This window comes from Brassica rapa, chromosome A02 (assembly GCF_000309985.2).
Source record: "Brassica rapa cultivar Chiifu-401-42 chromosome A02, CAAS_Brap_v3.01, whole genome shotgun sequence".
NCBI classification, from domain to species: Eukaryota; Viridiplantae; Streptophyta; class Magnoliopsida; order Brassicales; family Brassicaceae; genus Brassica; species Brassica rapa.
In genome coordinates this window covers 18,650,688-18,668,343 of record NC_024796.2, presented here as the reverse complement: position 1 = coordinate 18,668,343, position 17,656 = coordinate 18,650,688, and the positions used below count along the sequence as shown (strand labels likewise).

Below are 17,656 nucleotides of genomic sequence, written 5' to 3'. Positions count from 1 at the left end.
GATGATCATCATCTAGGCAAGTAGCTTGTGTGTACTCTTTTTCCCTTGATTGGTTTTGTCCCACTGGGTTTTCCAATCAAGGTTTTTAATGAGGCCACAAGTTACTTCTCTTACCTCCTAGATGATTGATCTTGGTCTGTCCACATGAAGACCTTATGTTATATAATTTTATCTAAGTTTTTATGCTATGTTTTTATTTTCGAAAACTCTAGTCTTTGTTGTGTTTCCAAGGGAGCCTTGTCTTTATTTTCCTTGTATTTTCGAAACCTTGTGCATGTACAAGGCTTCTCCTTTATATTCTGGTCGTGGCCCCTTGTATCAGCATCCATCTTTTTATCAAAAACCTTTGTTTTCTCTTTTCTTCTTGCTTGTCGAGTTGATTGAGTGTTGGTGTGTAATATCCAACTTCTGGTGTGTAATATCCAGAGACTAAGGGCTCTAGTTTGGTGTGTCATATCCAATCTATTACCTAGGAGTATCAAGGAGCCTTTCCGCAGCCTCTTGTGTCACCATTCGATCCACATACCTTGAGAAACTTGAGTCTTTTGATTCGTTTCTGCAAGGATTATCCCATCTGTTCCAGAGCATCATCCTAGGATCTCATTAAGTGGTATCAGAGCAACTCTGGAAGGGAAGTGTTTGTTTTCTCTCTGATTTTCGATTTGATCTCTTCATATTCTGTTGTGATTTTGATCGATCTGTGTTTCTATTGTTGAAATCTGATAAATCTGAGTGTTTTGATCACGAATCTGTTGAAGTCTCTTAATATACTCTTTGATTTCGTGTTGATCTGTGTTTCTTATGTAAGAATCTGTCGAATTAGGGTTGATTAGATCTTGTTTTGGGTATTAGACTGTTCGGATCCTTGTTGATCAAGTTCTCTGATTGTGTTGATCTAAATCTGTTTGTGTGATTCCGATCTGTTCTTATTGTTTTAGATCTATTCTTACTTGATCTAAATCTCATCATCTGTTATCATATCATCTCTGATCTTGTGTTGTTTGATCTCTTGAAACCTGATCCGTGCAGTGCAAGTTTGATTGATTTCGTTTTTGTTATTTTTCTTTTGAAAAATCTGCTCTTGAATCTAAAATTGAAATCTATCTCTCTATTTTTGTGGTCTAGTTCGAAAATCAATCTGATCTGTTAGGTTTGAGATTTATCACTTCTGTTCTGATTAGTTTTGAATTTGTTCTAAGAATTGTCTAAGGTTTAAAGCTTCAATTTGAATCTGTTTCTGGTTTTGCAAATTGATTTTTGTTTTCTCTGTAGAACTTGTTAATGCTGTGTGTTGTTTTCTGTCTCAGGTACAATGGCAGGAGATCAGAAAGGAAAACTCACTAAGGAAGAAAGGCTGTTACTTAAATCTATGAATGCTCAAATGCAGCAGATGTTGGATACCAACATGGGTGAATTTCGAAAGGAGCTTAGACAAAAGTTTCTGCAGCAAACTGATGATCTTAGGCAGCAGAATAAAAAGAGAATGGACAAACAAAAGCTTGAGCCTAGACCACCAGATTCTGTTCCAAACAAGTCAAGCAAGCATAAGTGGTATAAGGAAGAGGAAGCAGGACGTGGACAACAGTCTTACAAACAGCCAGCCCACACTTCGAGCAGACCACATCAAGCTTCTCGCACTCCTAAATCAAATATTCATTCTTCTTACAATCAAATTATCACTAAGCCTCAACTTTATGTTTTTACAGGGGAAGGTGATTATTTAAAGTGGGAAAGAACAATGGAGAAGTGGCTGTGCTACAACAAAATTCTGAAGAGAGAAGCATTGGCTTATGTGATGTCTCAGCTCAAAGGAAACGTTTTTAAGTGGTTGTTGCAAGAAGAAGATGGTCGCAGGTACTACAAAGAACCAGCTATCACCACTTGGGAAGATCTGAAGTTCCTACTAAGGAAGAAGTATGCCTCCAAAGGCCACACTTCTCTGAAATCTCCAAAGAAGAAAGTCATATCCGCAACAGACTTCAAAAGTGAAAAATCAGAAACCAAGATGGCTGATTATGAGAAAGAAATCAGCAGCCTTGTTAAGGAGATTCTTAAGACCAGCAAGCACTTAGAAAAGCAGAAGAAGCTCCCAAAGAATCAAGAACCAGTTGCTACTGTCTCAGAACTCAATGATGCAGAACCAGACTCAGCTGCCCCAATTCAAGAAGCTCAAACCAAAACATCTATGGGAAAAGGAAAGTTTGAGAAAGAACAAGAGTTTTCTCTGTTCTTACCTCACTCTGAATCTAATTTTGATAATTCCTTTGATGAACTAACTTGTCTTGAACCGGTGCAACCGAGTAGAATTGTTTCAGTGTCACAGGTTGCAAAAGAAGACTCAGCAGAAAAAGAACCAGAGAGTACAACACAAGAAGAACAGCAGAAAAACTTGCAATCAGAAACTATTCATGAACCCTTGTCTTATGACCTGCAAAAGCACTGTAAGGAGTTTAATATGGTTACTTCTGTGCCTGAACTGTTTGTTGTGGTTACTACTCAGGATGTGAAGCGTTTTGGTCTCGAAAAGGTTAAAGATTTTTGTGTTTCAAACTCTGTTTATGACAGAATGCTTAAATCTTTCAAAGAACTTGAACCAGATAAACTTTTTGATCAAAAAAATTTTCAATATGGTAATAAAAACTTTTCTGGTCATGTTTTGAGTTTTGAACAATTTATGAATCACCATGAAAAGATTTTAAAACCTGTTTTTAAGCCACCCGAGTTCTATTTTAGAAAACCTTTTGATTTGTTTGCTAGAACTGAAGAAAATAGTTTTGTTGTGAACTTTCCTAGGCATGAACTGATCTCTGATTATTTTCTTGCATCCACATATGTCTTGAAAGAACCTAGGAAGTTGCATGAACCGAAATTTCATCATTCTGATGTTAGGGTTGAAATTGTGAAGTCTGCAAATATCTTTGAGTTTGAGCTTGACTGTTTGTGTGCTAAAAATGATTCTGAACGTGTAGGGTTGTTCTTTGAGGATATTCTAGTGTATAACACTTTCTTTGATACACCTGTTGCTCAATTGAAACTAGAGTTCACTGATTCTGAATGTATGAATTTAATTCTTGATGATATTTGGGTCTGCAATATTTTCTTTGATATGCATAATAGATGGAGGAATCATGCTGTTTTGTGCTTTGGAGACATTCTGGTCTACAACACTTTCTTTGACATGATAACACACTTGACTTGTCCAAAACAAGCTGAAAAAGGTACAGGTGAAGAAAGGGGCTATAATGATCAGAGTATACATGATAAGTCCTTGGCTAAATTGGAGATGCAACAATCAAATCTTGGAAGCTGTCTAGCCGCCAGCTTTAACATAGGAGCAGTCCGAGGATCATATCTCAGCAACCAGAAGGAATTAAGCAACAAACTCAACGGCAATGGAAACTTAACTCATCAGGGTCTCACGTCGAATTGGAATCATGTCCAAAGCTTCTCAAATGAAACAGTTATGGATTCTACAAGTCGGGTGATTCTGTGTTTACTTTGTTTGAATTTTTCTGAGTTTAGAACATCTCAAACCTATCTATGGCGACCAGGTGAGCATGCTAAGGTAACTAAACATGTTTTCAAGAGTTATTTTATTGATTACACAGATATGATGCACTTGTTTTTGTCAAAAGAGTCATGTGCAGATTATATGGAAGCTTTGAAGCATGCAAAGAGAAAGAACAAGCATGAGGAAGACAAACGTTTCAAGCCGCCTGATCTAAGGCAGGAGAGACATCAGGACGTCACTTGCTTCATCCTCATCATAGAAGCACCTCCAGATGCAGCATACAAGCCAAAACCGAGAAAAGACAACTTTGGGATAAGACTCTTACTCTATGATGATTTTGCTTGTGTTAACTTGTCTTGTTTCAATGTATCAGGTTTAAGTAATACCTCAGGAGTGAGGAAAGCCAAATGGATCTGTCCCTTCTACCTAATAGAACCAGTCAGCGACAATGCCTATCAAAGAGGCTTGCAAGGTAAGTGTAATCTGTTTATAAACTCTCATGTTACTGACTTGGTCCCTTCTATTGCAGGTAACACAGATTTGAGGACAAATCTTTTTAAAGTGGGAGGGGATGATGCGATCATGGAAAGCACCAAGGAATGGAATCATGAACCTGATCATGGAGAGCTCGTAGCTGTTGAAGAACCTACACTTGAAGAATGTTTGAGCCGAAATAAAGCTTCTATCATCAGAGACAACTTGATCTACGTTCAAGCTACTCTACACTCAAGATGATCATCATCTAGGCAAGTAGCTTGTGTGTACTCTTTTTCCCTTGATTGGTTTTGTCCCACTGGGTTTTCCAATCAAGGTTTTTAATGAGGCCACAAGTTACTTCTCTTACCTCCTAGATGATTGATCTTGGTCTGTCCACATGAAGACCTTATGTTATATAATTTTATCTAAGTTTTTATGCTATGTTTTTATTTTCGAAAACTCTAGTCTTTGTTGTGTTTCCAAGGGAGCCTTGTCTTTATTTTCCTTGTATTTTCGAAACCTTGTGCATGTACAAGGCTTCTCCTTTATATTCTGGTCGTGGCCCCTTGTATCAGCATCCATCTTTTTATCAAAAACCTTTGTTTTCTCTTTTCTTCTTGCTTGTCGAGTTGATTGAGTGTTGGTGTGTAATATCCAACTTCTGGTGTGTAATATCCAGAGACTAAGGGCTCTAGTTTGGTGTGTCATATCCAATCTATTACCTAGGAGTATCAAGGAGCCTTTCCGCAGCCTCTTGTGTCACCATTCGATCCACATACCTTGAGAAACTTGAGTCTTTTGATTCGTTTCTGCAAGGATTATCCCATCTGTTCCAGAGCATCATCCTAGGATCTCATTAGACTCAATTAGGTTTAGCCGTCTTAGGGTTGCTAGAACTAGGAATCTCGCCGACAGCTCTCGACCCAGGCTTATACGTTGTTGTAAACGCTCATACGCAAATTCGGAATAAGATCTTCTTTGCTCTCTTTTTCGATTTCTTATACTTTATCGTTGTTATTCTCGTGTTCTGATTGCTTGACGTGTGGTAATTAGCAGATATCCGGGTCCTCTGGGAAATTAGGGTTTTCCTAGTTTCCTTATTTAAACGGAAATCGACAGTGCAAATTTCGGTTCCCACAATGATACCGGGGTATTTTCCCCAACAGCTTCCACTGAGAAATTTGTTTGCGGCATCTGGCAATTCTACTCGTGAAGCTGAGATTTCCTTCCATCGTCTCTCCTCAACCTCTGCTAACCATCTCATAGATAGCTTGTCTTTTGCACCATCTTTGATCATCTCTAAACATGTTTTCCTCTTCCAGTCAATACCCCCATATTGGTTAGCAGAACAGATCTTTGTTAAGTATTGGGCCGAGGCGTATGGGAACCAGTCCATCCATATAGAATTAACCAAAGACCTATCAAGTCTGCATTGAACTAACTCCTCGTTTCTGACCCCATACCATGAAAGCTTGTAGCCCAGGTACTTTAGTTTCCATACACCACATGCTTGGATCATTTCTCTGAAATCCTTTCCTTCTTCTTCAGTTCTTTCTGCACCTCCAGAGTTTTCAGATTGATCCACCATTTCATTAAAATCTCCAATTAGCATCCTTGGTTCATCTCTGTTAACTCCTAACCTCATTAATCTTTCCCAAACCATGCCTCTTCTGCTTTTCACTGGATCTCCATACACTCCTGTCAAGAAGAAGCTTTTATCTTGCCAAGTCACCTTCATGTCTATCAGTCTCATGTTTGCTTGTTGGATAATAATTTTGCAAGAGTTATTCCACATTACTGCTAGTCCTCCACTTCTGCCTACTGGCTCCACTGTATACAAATCATGAAAGCCTAACTTCTCAACCACACTTTCCAAGTACCTTCTCTTTTTTTTGGTCTCACTGAGGAATATTATCTCAGGAAGATACTGACCATGTATCTCCTGTAGATGTCGAACTGTAGGGGTATTCCCCAACCCCTGACAGTTCCAACTCAATATCCTCATGGGGTGTTTGAAGGGTTGGAATTAGACATCAACCCTTATTTCAAATTGCTTCCACTTTCCTGTGATATCCTTCGGACAGAGAGGCTGGGAACTGAATGATTCTTCTCACACGACTGACCACCTAATCTCTGAAAGACAGACTGAGGAGACTGTTCTTCGATCCTCGATGAGATCTTTGGTTTTTCTGAACTCCTCTCGTCGCTTCTGCTAAGCCTTATTCGTTTTGAGGGCTGGGCCTCTTCTCTGTTGTTGCTTATCTCCTGGGGACTTCCTTTCTTGTTGCCCAACCTCTCAAACATTGAACCCGAACCTCGGCTCCCATTGCTAGACTCGCCTTTCGCTCCCTTTTCAGATTGATCTCTCCCTTTATCCACTGGTGTGCGAGAACCTCCTGACCCTCCCGATTTTAATATCTCCTTTCCATCCTTCTTACTGTGCCCTCCAGGTCTCTGGAAGACCGTCGGGGTCATATGTACTCTACTGAGAAGCATTAATCGGAGCCGATTTGCTTAATGAGGCTCTAGGGTTTCAGAACTGAGATTTGGGTGAGCGGCAGAAGGAGAACCTTTTCGCAACCCTAGAGAGCGTTTTCATTTTTTATTTTCCTTCTACTTGCTCGAATTACGTGATTCAAATGTAGAAGATTCACAAGGCAAAATTTGGAATGTTTCTGTAACATCCCGAGTTGTGAGATGTGAAAAAGGCTTAAGAGAATTGATTTGGCTACCTATGTCACCAAAGTTGACTTACCTTTTCCGGAACACATCCTGAAAGAACTCTAGAGTTAAGCGTGCTTGAGCTGGAGTAGTGGAAGGATGGGTGATCTATCGGGAAGTGATTCGCGATAGCGTGCGAGTGAGGCCAAAGCATGGGAAAAGGTCGGGTGGTGATTGCAGGGTCAGTAAACAATGATTTCGAGCCTTTGGAAAATTAACAGACCGACCGTCAGACGGAATGGGGCCCACGGGCCGAGAGAGCGGGCGTGGGTGGCCCATTAGCCGTGGGCGGGTCGAGGCGTTATAGTTTCATGATTAATGTTTTTTTATTGTTCGTGAATTGAGTCTATTGTACCAATTATGCTATATCTTTTTTTTAATTTGTGTATTTTATGTCGTGTGTATTTGAAGTTTTTAATTTTGTGTGTTTATTCGTGTGTATTTAAAGTTTCTTAATTTTAGTTTTTAATAATATTAAGTTAAGTATTTGAAAAATAAATTTAGGTCAATTTCTAACTTAAAATGAAGATGTTCTTAACTTTAAATGTTTTAATCACCCTAATCTCAAATTAAGGAACTTAATAACTAATCTATTGTTTTTTAAAACTAATGAATTCAATTTATATTAACACTAAATTTAAGTAACTAATCAATTACTATATTTTGACCCGCGCTTTCAAAGCGCGGGATAACATTTCAGTTAAATTTTTTGATTTAACAGTTACTAATATTTCGGTCTGAATTTTAATTTTTGAGTTTTGACATATTTAACTGAAAATAATTTATTTTAACTTCTCATAGTGATAGGCATTCGGGTTTAAGGTACGTGTCAGTTAGGGTTATTCAGTTTTCAAGTTATTTGGGTTTTAGGACCCGTTTAGGAGAACCATGCATTTTCGAATCAGATCGACTCATGTGATGTGCAGTTCGAGTCGGGTTTTTATTTTTTTATAAAACTGAAGTGAACCAAATTAGAAAAGTTTGGGTTTAATTTGGATTTAAAGTAAAAATTCTAAAAACACGCCCAAAACCTGAGTTAAACCTGAAAAAACTGAAAAATCAAGTAATTCACGTAATTTGGAGGGGGGGGGGAGGGTTGGATATTTTTATTGATAAATTATATTATATACAGATAGAAATTAATACTTTATTATGTTTAAATAAGAACCATTCACATTTTTGTAAATCACTGTTACGAATGGGATGATCTAACAATAAATATTTTTTCAATATATAGGATAATTTATCATATAATATATATATCTGAAATAAAATATATTCGAATATAATTAAAATAATAATATTTTTGGAAACTTTAAACTAAAAGTCTATTGAATAAGACAATAATTTTTTGGGTTATAGATAGTTTATTTACTAAAGTATGAAACGTTTACAATTATTTGATGACATATATTTGAAGAATATAATTAATTATAATTCTGTAAACTTAGAAAGGGTTTAAGTATTTCGTTGAAAGGGAAAAGGAATCAAGTAATATATAGTTTATATAGAAATAAAAGGTACGTCACGGAATCATTTCAGTAATTAAAAAAATATAGATTTTAAATAAGGCAAAGACATGGTTGTATAAAAAGGTCACTTTCTTTTTGGATAATTCGGTTTATAATTAGTATTTAGAATATTTGATAATTTTAAATCTAAATATAATCAATATTTTTAGGTATACAAAATGTATTTTGGATATTTGGGTATCCATTCGATTATCGGTCTTATTTCGGTTTTTATGTTCGAGAGAAGTATAAATTTGGACAAATTTATTAACCGTTTGTTTGTTCATTAATATGTTAAGGCATAGGCGTTTCGTTATAGTCTTTTTAGTTTTTGGTTCGATTCCGCTTTGGTTGTCATTTTTAGTTTTTAAATTTAAGAGATATATAAACTGTTAGAGTAGTTATGACTTTGGGTTTAGTTTGGTTAACTTAGTTTTAAGTTTGGTTTGGATAACAATGTTAGAAATCTGATAAATCTGACTAAACTTTTGTTGTGTATTTGATAAATAACCGATTTAAAAATTTTAGTGACAGATTAAAAATAAAATATTTATTATATTAAATCTTTTGTAAATATCCACCTATAATTATAGAATATTCTAAGTATTTTTTGAACTATTATTCTAAGTATTTTGATGTTTATAATTATGAATTTTTATTAGATTTTCCTGATAGTATATAAATCAATACATTACTATATAAAACATAATTTTATATACTTGAAATATTTAGTATATAATGAAAATTTGGAAGGATTCTTAAATTTATACCTGAAAATTATGATAATTTAAAATATTTCTGACATTGATTCAGGTTGGTTTCATTTTTTTTTGTTTGAATGGGTTCGATTGTTGATTTTTAATATGCCAAATCTTAAATCTGTTATTAAAGTTTGTCTTTACCGATTTAAAATTTTAATGACTGATTATAAATAAAATATTTAAGATTGTTATCATACTAATTGTGTTGTAAATATCCACTTATAATTATAGAATATTCTAAGTATTTTCTGAACTAATATTCGAAATATTTTGATGTTTATAATAATGAATTTTTATTAGATTTCCCTGATAGTATATAAATAAATAAATTACTATGTAAAACATAATTTTATATACTTGGATTATTTAGTAAATAATGAAAATTTGGAAGGATATTCTTAAAGTTGGTATATATTTGTTAAATTTCTTTAATTTCTGCAAAAATAATACTTGAGTTTTAATATTAAAGATCTCAATCTCGATTTTCTCCCATAGTTAACCAAAAAAAGAATTTTCTCCCATTTCTTCTTAAATATTAGGTTTGCTCCCTTTTTCTCTATTTATGGTGGTTGCACGTAGAAGTTGAAGACAATATATTATGTTAGTATCAAATATGTTTGAAGATAATAGGAGGTAGCTTATAATATTAGTTGGTTACAAAAAAAAAAGCTTATAATATTAATCATAAAACTAATAACAATAATAATAATATTAGAACATTATACAAAACCTACAATATGAAAATGCCTGATATAGTTTGTTGTTTTCAATAGAGTTGACATAACACGGTGGGCTAAATTAGTTCTTAATTATAATAAGCTAATTAGGTTCTTATATTATAAGACTACTGTCGTAATAGTATAGATAAGTTAAAAACATAATACGAAGCCTACAATGTGAAGATGTCTGATATAGTTTGTTTTTCAACAGCGTTGACATAACACATAAGAAAGATCTGCCTTTTTAAAAGGACTGAAATGGTTTAGGGTTAGATTACAAAGTCACTGCTTTCAGATAATCTGCCTTTTTAAGAGGTCTGGATTTGTTATGAACAGAAAGTAGACACTCATATCAAAGTAATTTAATCATAGAAAAAGCTTTTTATTGTTGGTTGAATACACTCAAACCTTTTTTTTAGGCATATACTGTTGAATTATCATCTCGTTGGAGCTGGAATCCTTTGCTTCATCATTTGTGACTGAAATTTTTCCCTCGGTAAACAAACACTAAATTGTGGAAGCACCGTAGCCTATTGGTTAAGGTTTAAGGGTTTCTACACCCAGGTCTGGGGTTCGAATCCCAGACTATGCAATTAATTGCAGATTACAGGAAATCCAGGTTTCAAGTCCCGGAGAAAGCGGTTTATAAAACAATTATGCAAGATTACATAGGAAAAAACTTGCAAGGGATCTTCAACATGGTGCAAGTAAATCTGGCCAGGCGTGGATCTTCATAGGACGGCTCAGGTGATGCAGTTAGGCGTAGGTCTTCATAAGGCAGGTAGTATTGTCGGTTGTCGAATCGTCAATGTAATCTTTCATATATCATAATTGTAAGATCGTAATAAATCAGCGTTAAAAAAAAAAACAATTTCACCATCAAATCATGTACAGCGATTAACTAAACCTCAAAAAAGAAAGGTGGTTAACAAAATTAGAATCATTAAATTTTACAAAGAAAAAGAAAGGATACGGAGACTTGCAGAGTAGCCATCATGATATTTGATTGGATTTTGGCTTAAAGACCTCGTCTATGATCTGAAGCCCCATTTTTATTAGACTCACTATTTTAACTCTTTTCAGTCAATTAAAACAAACGCTTCTTCACATCCCTTTTGTTGCTTGAATACTGGAAAGACACTGAGTAAGTGTCGCCACCGCAAGAACTCCATTTCACGATCTGCCCAATTATCCTACAACTGTTCTCGTCGAAAATAATCTTCTCTTGCAGTTGTCTAAATTGAGGAAGAGTGGGAGAGTTTTTTTCTTTTTTTTTGTTTGACGTCGAACGGCCATTCTATTATTCAAGCTTGAGGTGGTCTGGGTAACCAGACCGAAATAGAACAACCAATGAAAAGTAACTCTCTACGAAAGGTCTTAGCTAAAAAGTCCGAAAACTGATTGTGCACTCGCGGAACATGGATGATTTTTAAGTCCGGAAAGCAAATCTGCAGCGTCTCTATCTTCTCCAATTATGTCGCAAATCTTGGCCATTTCTGGGGTTCATTTATCGTTGCAATCAGCTCCTTACAGTATGTTCCAAAGCTCTGGCATGGTGAGTGTTGAAGCATGTTGTCCATCGTCCAGCGCAGTGCTTCTATCTCAGAATGCAATGCTGATTCACATCGAGTGAAGTTCCGTGTACCCATAAGTTGTATGTTCTCCCCGCTATCCATCCAAGCCCATCCGCATCCACTAAAGCGATCAGAAGCTGTCCACGATCCATCCAGGAGGCAAATATTACCCAAGTTTAAGACTTGGTTTTCCTCACCGTTGTTGACTTGCACTACCGATGGTATCATCTCGTTTGCACTGAACCAGGCTTGGCATTCGCTTTCTGCGTATCGGACTGGTTCCAAAGGATCTCTGTCTATTCCCCTAAAGAGCTTATCATTGCGAGCCTTCCAAATATACCATATTATCCAGGGATGAGGATTCATGTCTTGATCTAATGTTATGATATTTTTTTTCCTCCAGAATAAATAGTCCATGTTTGTATAGACGCTTGACGCTGGGAATATGCCTGGACTTGTAGGAGTTGCCGATAAGGACCATGCTTGCAGAGCAGGAGGGCATTCAAATATAGCATGAGTTACAGATTCCTCTGCTTCCCCACACCTCGGACAGTAATTATCACACCGCATATTCCTCCTTACTAGATTTTTCGTTACTGCCACCCGACCCGTTATCACTTGCCATATTAAATGGCATATCTTCCTAGGCGCTTTCAACTTCCAAGAAAAGGCTTGAAGTTTAGTGATACTTGGTTCCAGTATCACCTTTTCATCTTCTGGCTTCAGCAGATTTTGAGCAACCCAATATCCAGACTTAACTGTGTATTGGCCATTTCTCGTGTATTCCCAGCAGAAAGTATCGTGGCGATGAGTAGAGCTTATGGCCATACTGCAAATGAGTGGTATATCACCAGGATGGACATAGTCATCTAATGTCCCTTCGTCCCATTCCTTCGAATTCTGGTTAATGAGATCACTAACTCTCATATTCGAGTTCATCACAGGCGCTACAGGTATAGCTAGTCTAGCAGGTCTCGTTGGGATCCATGGATCCTCCCACACCCTGACTTCATAGCCAGAATGAATCTTCTGTCTGATCCTCAGGAGTAATAGTTTCCGTGTGGCTAAGATGCTTGTCCACACATATGATGGACTACTTGGAGAGACTGCTCGCAATGGCGAGGTCATCCTATAATATCTACCCTTCAAAACTCTGGCAACAAGTGAATCAGGGTACTGGACCAATCTCCATAATTTTTTTGCCAGTAATGCTAAATTGAACTCATGAATCAAACTGAACCTAATCCCTCCCTCCTCTTTTGGTAAACAAACCTTTTTCCATTTCGCCTAGTGTATGCCTCTTTTTGGGAGATTCGAACTCCACCAAAATTGTGCAATGGCACTAGTGAGGTTCTCACAATTCTCTTATGGGAGCAAAAACGTCGACATGACATATGTCGGGAGAGCAAGTAGAATGGACTTAATCATTACCTCCTTCCCCCCTTTTGAGAGCCATCTACCAGTCCACCCATTTACTCTGTGCATCAAGTTGTCCTTAAGAAATGCAAAGAGTTTGCATTTGGATCCACTAATATCCTCTGGAATTCCCAAGTACATCCCCATCCCACCATCATTATGGATTCCAAGTACAACTTTAATCTCCTGCCTAGTAGCTGCATTAATCCTCTTACCAAAGAGTAACGAGGATTTGTCGAAATTAATACATTGGCCATATGCTTTGCCATATGTCCTGACCACTTTCATTACTTCTTCACATTCACGGGGCTCCGCCTTACAGAAGAAAAGGCTATCATCAGCAAAGAGAAGGTGGGATACCGAAGGACATGCGCGTGTGACGCGCATCCCCGTTATCTTTCCATGGTTCTCTGAATGATTGAGAAGGCTAACGAGTGCTTCCGTGCACAGAATAAAAATGAGAGGAGACAAAGGATCTCCTTGTCGTAGACCTCTACCTGGGACAATGTTCCCTCTTGGTTGACCATTCATAAGAACCCTGTATTTTACCGACGTGATGCACCTCATAATCCAAGTGACCCATGTTTCAGAAAATCTCATCTTTCGCATCACAGCTTCGATAAACGACCATTCCATCCTATCATATGCTTTACTCATGTCTGTTTTGATGGCCATCCTCTTATTACGTCCACTCGGTTTGGTTCGCAGGGCATGGAACATTTCTTGAGCAATCATGATATTATCTGATATCTGTCTCCCCGCTACAAAGGTTGACTGGGTTTCTGAGTGGGAGAGATTTAAGGTAACCAAAAATACGTTAAATATATTTCCTAACAAATTAAAAGCAGCGATTCCTTAAAAAAATAAATAAAAAATTATTGAAATCATAGCTTAAAAATAATTCAGTAGCATGAGGTTGTAAATACTTCTAAACTTAAAGGGTACTTCAAAAAGGCCCTTTAATTTTAATAGTATTGATATATATATATATATATATATATATATATACATATATATATATGATAAAATAAATATTAATAGTTAGCTACTATTAATATTTAATCATATGATGGAACATGTTTCATTAATGTTTTATGAGAATAGTTTACTGGGTATTCCAACAAACATGTAAAATATCTATCAAATATAAAACTAATTGAACAAAATAGAAAATACACTTTAAGTTAGGCTTGGGCTTTCAGGTATCCGTTGGGTTACAATTTGGATATTTAGATTTTAGTTCTAATTTATATTGCATCATATGTCTTATTCTGGAATATTTGTAAGTACGAATCTGGTTCAAATATAATATCTCGCTTTTGGTTGTAATTTGTATCACATCCTAAAACTCATAAATTAACCATATATCGTTTGGATTTGAGTTATATTTGTTCGGTTATAAACAAAATATAAGAAATAAATGCTTATTTATATAGAACTAAATATTTAAGGTTAGTGTATTTAAAATTTAAATACTTATTTTTAGATATCATTTCAAAATAAATATAGAATTTAATATTTGAAGAACATATTAATGTTTCAGTATTTATATTTGTGACTAATTTGGACATTGGAATCGGTTTTTCGGAATTATTTTTGGGTTTTTCGGTTTTTTTGGTTACTCACTCGGGTTTTGGATAATAACACTTCGGATTCCGATATATTTTGTACCACTCTACAAGATTCATTCTTGTATTTCTTACATTTCAGACAAGGTATGGATCAGAATTTTTGGTTTGGTTTCGGTTTGGACTTCGGGTTACTGATTTTATGCCTCTGCATTTTTTAAATAAAGAGAAAATATGATTATATAATATTTTCACCGAAAACTTATTCTGCACTTTCAAAGTGTGGGTCAAAATCTAGTATCTAACATAAAATGGAGATGTTCTTAGTTACAAATGTTTTAATAAAATTAATTTTAATATTTTTAAGAAAAGGTAGTTATATAAATAAAATAAAAAAATGTTAAAAGTTAAGTTATTTTAGTTTTAAGTTAATTACAATAAAAAATATTATTAATATATAGTTATTATATTATAAAAGTTAAAAGTATGAATTAAAAATGGTGGGGTAAGGTCTTGAATTTTCTTAAACAAACTATTGTGGAGGTTAAAGATGAAATGAATGTTGAATAAATTTCTTGGAAAAAAAAAATTTTGTGGAATGTTTAAAAAAATGAATATTAAAAATAAAATGGGTGTTGAAACCATTGTATGTGCGACCATTTTTTTTAGTTAGCAGAATTGAACAAACTTGTTCATGGAAACATAAAAAAAATTCAATATGATTAAAAAAGAACATCAAATTAAAACAGCATCGTTCTTGAAATCACAAACATAAATGTTCAATTCAGTAGAAGAAATATATGAAAACTTGAGAAAGTTGTAATTAATTAGAAAAAGCCGAAATGTAAGTTATATAAGAAACTACAACGGCAACGAAGGTAAATTTTGAAACTGATAGGTGGTTGGTGCCAGAACTTGATGGAGATGGTGCAGTGATGCCCGGCGACTCAGGCAAAGATGGTGAAAATGTGGGTGACTGGGCGGAAGACTGTGGAGTCATAGGTGTTACAGCCGATGGAGAAACTGCATCAATGATATAATTCGTTCATTATATTTTGTTAATATACAATATGATATACCCAAATCATAAAGTTGAAAGGAAACCTAATGCTTTCACCGAAATAAATAAATAAATAAAATTAAAAATGTAAGACTAATATAATTTACAGAACGTGAGAAACAAATCGAAAACAGTGGTATATCAAAATTCTCATAGAAGATTAATTAAATGATTGCATTTGCTGGAAAAAATAGTAACTAAACTAATAAAATGAGACTTACATAATTACCAAATATGTGAATTGCCTTTTCACCAATCAATTCATAAAATAAAAATATGATAAACACAAGCATATCACGTCAATTTTTATTTCAAATATTCAGTTAATAAGGTAAATAATATATAATAAAATATCTTGTTGAGAAAAATAGAAAAATATAACATATGAAAGTGTTTATTCAAAATAATATATATGAAAATGTATTATTCAAAAAAAACGCATATGAAAAGTGCAGCTTACTTTTATTTATTGCAAATGCAATATCAGTACTTTTACTATAATAATTCTAGTGATCCTCAATGAAATAATAGAGTGGATGTACCAGAAAGTCATTAAATAAACTAAAAATAAAACATAAGACACCACACTACTTTTAGTACAATTTCAATCAATCTGTATGGAAAAAGAAAAAGAAAATAAAACAAAGAAAACCCTTCAATCTTAATTATGAAATATAATCAATTAACTATCTATGCAAAAAGACCAAAATGTGAATATAACGCAACACGTACCTGAAGACATACCAGGAGTAGATGCACTCGGCCTCGACGCGTCCAGTATAGCTACACCAGCAAAGAAAAATTTAAAACTTCGAAACAATGAAAATACAACGCAAAAAACACAAAAAAATTAGCAACGAGAGAAAATAAAATAAAAAATACTCACCACAATGAGGAGCAGCAATGGGGAGCTTGCAAATCGTAGGCATGGCAAGAGCTCTTGTGTTATTCAGTGCAATACCCATATCTTTGCTACTCGCTAAGCCGATACAAACACACTTAGGATTATATTGTAGAACAGATAGGATTCCCCCACAACACACTTTCGTGGGCGTAGTATCATTTGATCCAGGGGTAAGATACGAGAGACAATCCATCATGTCAAATATAACGCTCGAGCAATCAGAATTTGATGGTCCAGGTGCTGGAGTTGCTACCGGTGAGGGAGGGTTTGCCGGATGTGATTTGTTGCGGGCATGGATTTGTGCAAATGATGATGATAGTAGTATTAATATGGAAAGAATAAGAGATTGCTTCATTTTTGCTATATATTTCCTTTCAAAGTGCTCAGTGCTTAGTGTTTCTTTTGGTTAGATCTGATTTAGAATACGAGAGGTTTATATAGAAGTGAATCTGGGAAAGGAAAAAGATATAATAAGTGTTTGTTTGTGTTTTTCTTCTTTTTTAGGGTTTGACGTCCGGTTCTCTCGTTCCTTAAATTTTGGAGGAGGTTAGATATTATTTTGAATAGGTGAGTAGTTTGTTATTATTATCTTGAAAGGATTTGATGTTTTCGTCTTCTGTTTTGTTAAGTTGATATTTTTGTTCAAATAATTAGTGTAAAGGACGCATATTTTTAACATAAGTTTAAAATTAATAGAAATTGTCATTGGGTGTTGTTATATATATATACTAGATTTTTCGGACGTGCGGGTAGATTTTCATTTTATAAATATATAACAGATACCATAGTAAAATTTTCAAAGATATAATTTATATTTTAGTGTTATATATTGTATAAATCTATAATTTTATTGGTTATGTTTCTTATTCAATATTATTAATGTATAATGATTTGTTTAATACATTTTACTTTATCATTAACTGTTATTATATATTCATATATTTTCGAGTTTGGTAAAATAAATTCATAGTATGAAATAAACAAATTTAGAATCTCCTTCATTTTTTTCTAATTTTTACAGACTGAATACAATACATTTTAAAATTTTATTTAGTTATACTATAAAACTGATATTTTATTAGGATAATTTATATTTTTATGTTATTTATTTTAGTATATTGTAGGATTTCATAAGTAAATAAATTCTAATAATACTATATTATTAATTATGAAATCAATTGCTGCATCAATTTAAAAATATTTTAAAATTTCATTAAGATTTTCTTAGATTTTTTCCAACATATTTTGTTATAAGTAAAAATAAAATATAAATCTACAGTTAAAATTTATTTATTAATATCTATATAATTTATAAAGATTTTTAGAAATGTTATATATTAAATAGATTAACTTAAATAATCAAATAGATGTAATTGATGAAATAGACCTAGTATGAATTGTTTATGATATTTCTTTTAATAAAGAAGATATAGA

At 34.3% G+C, this 17,656-nt stretch overlaps 1 protein-coding gene across 1 annotated transcript; it reads right to left on the bottom strand.

Annotated features, from left to right (window-relative positions):
- Window positions 1–14,953: 14,953 nt before the first annotated feature.
- Window positions 14,954–16,994, bottom strand: LOC103848660 (non-specific lipid-transfer protein-like protein At2g13820). Its single transcript, XM_009125520.3, has 3 exons — window positions 16,205–16,994; window positions 16,051–16,101; window positions 14,954–15,281 (listed from the first exon to the last, which is right to left on the bottom strand). The coding sequence occupies exons 1-3, from the start codon at window positions 16,575–16,577 to the stop codon at window positions 15,082–15,084; spliced, it is 624 nt and encodes a 207-aa protein (XP_009123768.1). The 5' UTR covers window positions 16,578–16,994; the 3' UTR covers window positions 14,954–15,081.
- Between the last annotated feature and the right edge of the window lie 662 nt (window positions 16,995–17,656).

Excerpts from the sequence above, each read along its gene's own strand:
- LOC103848660 (XM_009125520.3), bottom strand. The coding sequence starts at position 16,577 with ATGAAGCAATCTCTTATTCTTTCCATATTAATACTACTATCATCATCA. Across the intron at positions 16,102-16,204 it reads CATTGCTGCTCCTCATTGTG|CTATACTGGACGCGTCGAGG; the intron begins GTGAGTATTTTT and ends TTGCTGGTGTAG. Across the intron at positions 15,282-16,050 it reads TACTCCTGGTATGTCTTCAG|TTTCTCCATCGGCTGTAACA; the intron begins GTACGTGTTGCG and ends TCATTGATGCAG.